The 3,785-nt window shown below is 34.2% G+C and overlaps 1 protein-coding gene across 1 annotated transcript; it reads left to right on the top strand.

Annotated features, from left to right (window-relative positions):
- The first annotated feature begins 875 nt into the window (after positions 1-875).
- On the top strand, positions 876-3,439 carry LOC125768285 (uncharacterized). The gene has a single exon (XM_049435711.1). The coding sequence runs from the start codon at positions 1,302-1,304 to the stop codon at positions 2,820-2,822; it is 1,521 nt and encodes a 506-aa protein (XP_049291668.1). The 5' UTR covers positions 876-1,301; the 3' UTR covers positions 2,823-3,439.
- Positions 3,440-3,785: the final 346 nt, after the last annotated feature.

The raw sequence follows: 3,785 nt of genomic DNA, 5'->3' as shown, positions 1-3,785 counted from the left end.
CTACATCCGAAATTAACTCTGACATTGACACAATTCATTCAGCAGAAACTTCTGATAATTATTACATTCATTTTATGGAAAGGCCAATTAACTTCTTTAAAAATCAGATCATTTTTAAAACTGCTGACATATCAAACGATTTAATTGAAAACCCCTTTCAACACTTCAGAAGGATAACAATTTGCAGAGATTCATTCAATGAACTCATCATTAAAAATTGCTTATTAAAATTTCATAATGGAAAACAAACAGCAATTATGGCCCCAGAACAAGTTATTCCAATTGTTCAGAAGATTTATCATGACTATTTCAATCAAAAAGGACATTTTGTTTTCACTCAGAAAATAGTAGAAGATGTCACTGATGAAAATAGACAGGATGTAATTGTTGCTAAAGAACATGATAGAGCACATAGAGGAATTACTGAAGTCGAAAGTCAACTAAAACGATCATATTTTTTCCCAAAAATGTCACACAAAATTAAACAAGTATGCAATTTGTGTAAAATTTGTAATATGCACAAATACGAAAGAAGGCCATACAACATTAAAATATCCCCAAGACCAATTACAGAAAAACCATTTGAACGTGTTCACATGGACATTTTCCAAATAGATAAAAAAAGTTTTTTGTCATTAGTCGATTCGTTTTCAAAACATGTTCAATTGATTCCAATAGAAACAAAGAATATTACAGACGTAAAAAACGCACTCGCACAGTATTTTTCTACATTTGGTTTACCTGGAAAGATCATTACGGATCATGAAACAACGTTTCGATCATTGCAATTAAAAAACTATCTTGCGAATCTAAATATCGAATTATTGTACGCATCTTGTTCAGAATCAAATGGGCAAGTAGAGAAGACTCATTCCACAATAATAGAAGTTTTTAATACAAACAAACATAAATTTACAGATTTAAATACTGAAGAAATAATTCTTTTGTCTGTATCACTGTACAACAGTTCAGTTCATTCTTCAACTAAATTCACTCCAAACGAAATATTATTCAATCAAACAAATATTGAAACTAATAATTTTCAAGAATTGTTCAGAAAAGTAAAAGAAAATTTAGAAAAGGCAAGAATGATTCAAATGAAAAGAAACGGAAACAAAGAAGAACCCCCAGAACTAATGGAAGATAGCGAAGTATTTATCATGCCTAATGTTCGAAAAAAACTAGACCCCAGGGCAAAACCAACAAAAGTAGCGAAAAATCAATTTAAAACATTTAATAACACAAAAAATATTAAAAGACACAAAAATAATATCAAACGTATTAAATCTTAATCGTTTCAGATGAAAAATCACATTTCATTACTTGGATTAATTCTAAAATTGACTTGTATCTATGGAGGAACACTTCAAATCAGAAATTTGGATAATGACCCTATACTATTCTTAGAAAAGCAAGAATGTAAGATACAAACTGGAACATTGAAAATCATACATCCAATCAACTTGACTAATATTGAAAATAATATAAAGAAATTTGAAACAATAGCTAAAAAGATCAATAAGAACCTACCAATATCAGATCTAATAACAGAGAGAGTTGAGGAAATCAAGAATAGGTTAGATCAGATAGTACCAAGAGAAACTAAACGTATCAAACGATGGGACGCTTTAGGGACAACTTGGAAATGGCTCGCTGGATCACCGGACGCCGTAGATCTTCGTATTATTAACAGAACGTTGAACGATCTAATCAACGAGAACAATGCACAAATCAACGTTAATAATATTATTAACACTAAAATCGCAGAATTGACTATAACAATCAACGCGCTTATCGACAAACATACAACGAAAGACAAACTATTGTTACAAGAAATAGATGCGATTACTTTGCTTATTTATATGGATACGACGCAAAGAATTCTAGAAGATATAGAAGATGCTATCCTGAAGACACGCGTTCAGCTAATAAACAGCAAGTTACTAACGATTAACGAAATACTTGCAATTGAGACAATAATCACCAACCAAGGTATAAGAACTAGTTCCCCTGAAGAATCAATGAACTACGCGATACCTAAAATAGCAGTGAACAAGAAGATGTTGCTATACATACTGGAGATTCCCAAAGTCGAAGATGTGTGTACAATTTTCCAGATCGAATCACTCACATTTAAAAATTTAACGATAATCAATACTCCAAAATACATCGTTAAAAAAGGAAGTGAAATGTTCGAAACACTGAAGCCATTCGATAAAGTGCAATTAGGTGAATACCTCAAACCATTCAGAGATACTTGTTTGACATCAATGATAGAAGGAAGAGAAAGTAATTGCAACGCAATAGAAGACTATTCTACGTCAATCAACCTCATATCGATAAACAAGATCCTGATAAACAACGCAAAAAATGCAGAAGTAAAATCAAATTGCGGACCGCATGATCGAATACTTAGTGGAAATTTCATTCTCACTTTTAATAATTGCACAGTAATAATCAACAATCATACATTCACATTCCAAGAAACTATCAATGGTGTAAAAGAAATGCAGGGCGCATTACCGAATCTAAAGCTGAAACTAAATGTTATTATGAAGGAGCCCAATATCAACAAAATCCATAATAACACTATAACCAATAGAAAATATTTGGAACACATTGAACTAAAGCAGTTTTCGCATTTGAAAATTACATTCAGCATATTCGGCGGAATGTCTATAACGATAGCAATTCTGATGATCGTTATTATAGTGTACATAAAAACAAAAAAGTACACTAATATAACAATAGAATCAGCGATCTTCAGAAGATCACGCAAAGAGACCTCCAAACCAAGCCAAAAGTCCGAGGACGAACTTTGATCTACCCCCGGAGGAGTTACATGATTGGGTATCATGAGTCACCAGCACCATCGATCGACCCCAACACCGTGAGCCCCTCCTTGGAAAGACCTTCGCATATCGAGAGGGATAGTGTGTGGAATGCAGCTACATCCGTGATAACAGAACTCCCTCAACATCGCGATCACCCTACAGGAAGAAACCGTCGTGGAATGCAGAGACATCCGCAGAAGCTACAAGTCTCCCCCAACATCGCGATCACCCCTAAAGGATTGTGGAATGCAGAGACATCCGTAGAAGCTGCAAGTCTCCCCCAACATCGTGATCAACCCTAAAGGATTGTGGAATGCAGAGACATCCGTAGAAGCTAGAAGTCTCCCCCAACATCGCGATCACCCCAACGGAAGCCGCCATCGTGGAATGCGGATATATCGGAGTTCCCCCTCAACTGATAGCGTAGTAGATAGAATCATCGGCTAGGGCTATATAAGGCAGAGGTTAGGAACAAACAGTGGCTTATTTCTCAATTGTATCTCGTAGACGTTGGTGATAGGCTCATGCGGAGTCTTAACAATTATAATAAAAAGTTTTTTTTATAATAATTACGGGACGACCCGCGTAATTATATATTTATAATACTATACACCTTTACACCAGCCGGATTTTGAATCGAATTTTAAATGATTATCCGTATTGAAAAGAACACATTTCCATTAGACATGACATAGTTGCATGCAACATTCTTAATATTTTCAAACAATAAAAACATGCTTAATTAACTGTGTAAAAATCTGCAAAAATCTTTAAAAGATACGAAATGTTATTCTTTACAACTTTGTAGAACATTGTTTTAATCTATCTCTTCAACTTTTTTAGCTATTCGCTAAAAACCAAAGCCAGTACGTTAAGGGCGGTCGTGAGGAAATAGCTAAAGCAAGGCATAGAATTGTAGCGAAAAATACCTCGGTTTTGTAATTGAAATAT

This window comes from Anopheles funestus, chromosome 3RL (genome assembly GCF_943734845.2).
Source record: "Anopheles funestus chromosome 3RL, idAnoFuneDA-416_04, whole genome shotgun sequence".
Classification (NCBI taxonomy): domain Eukaryota; kingdom Metazoa; phylum Arthropoda; class Insecta; order Diptera; family Culicidae; genus Anopheles; species Anopheles funestus.
The sequence above is the reverse complement of the archived record's forward strand: the minus strand, read 5'-3'. Positions and strand labels throughout refer to the sequence as shown.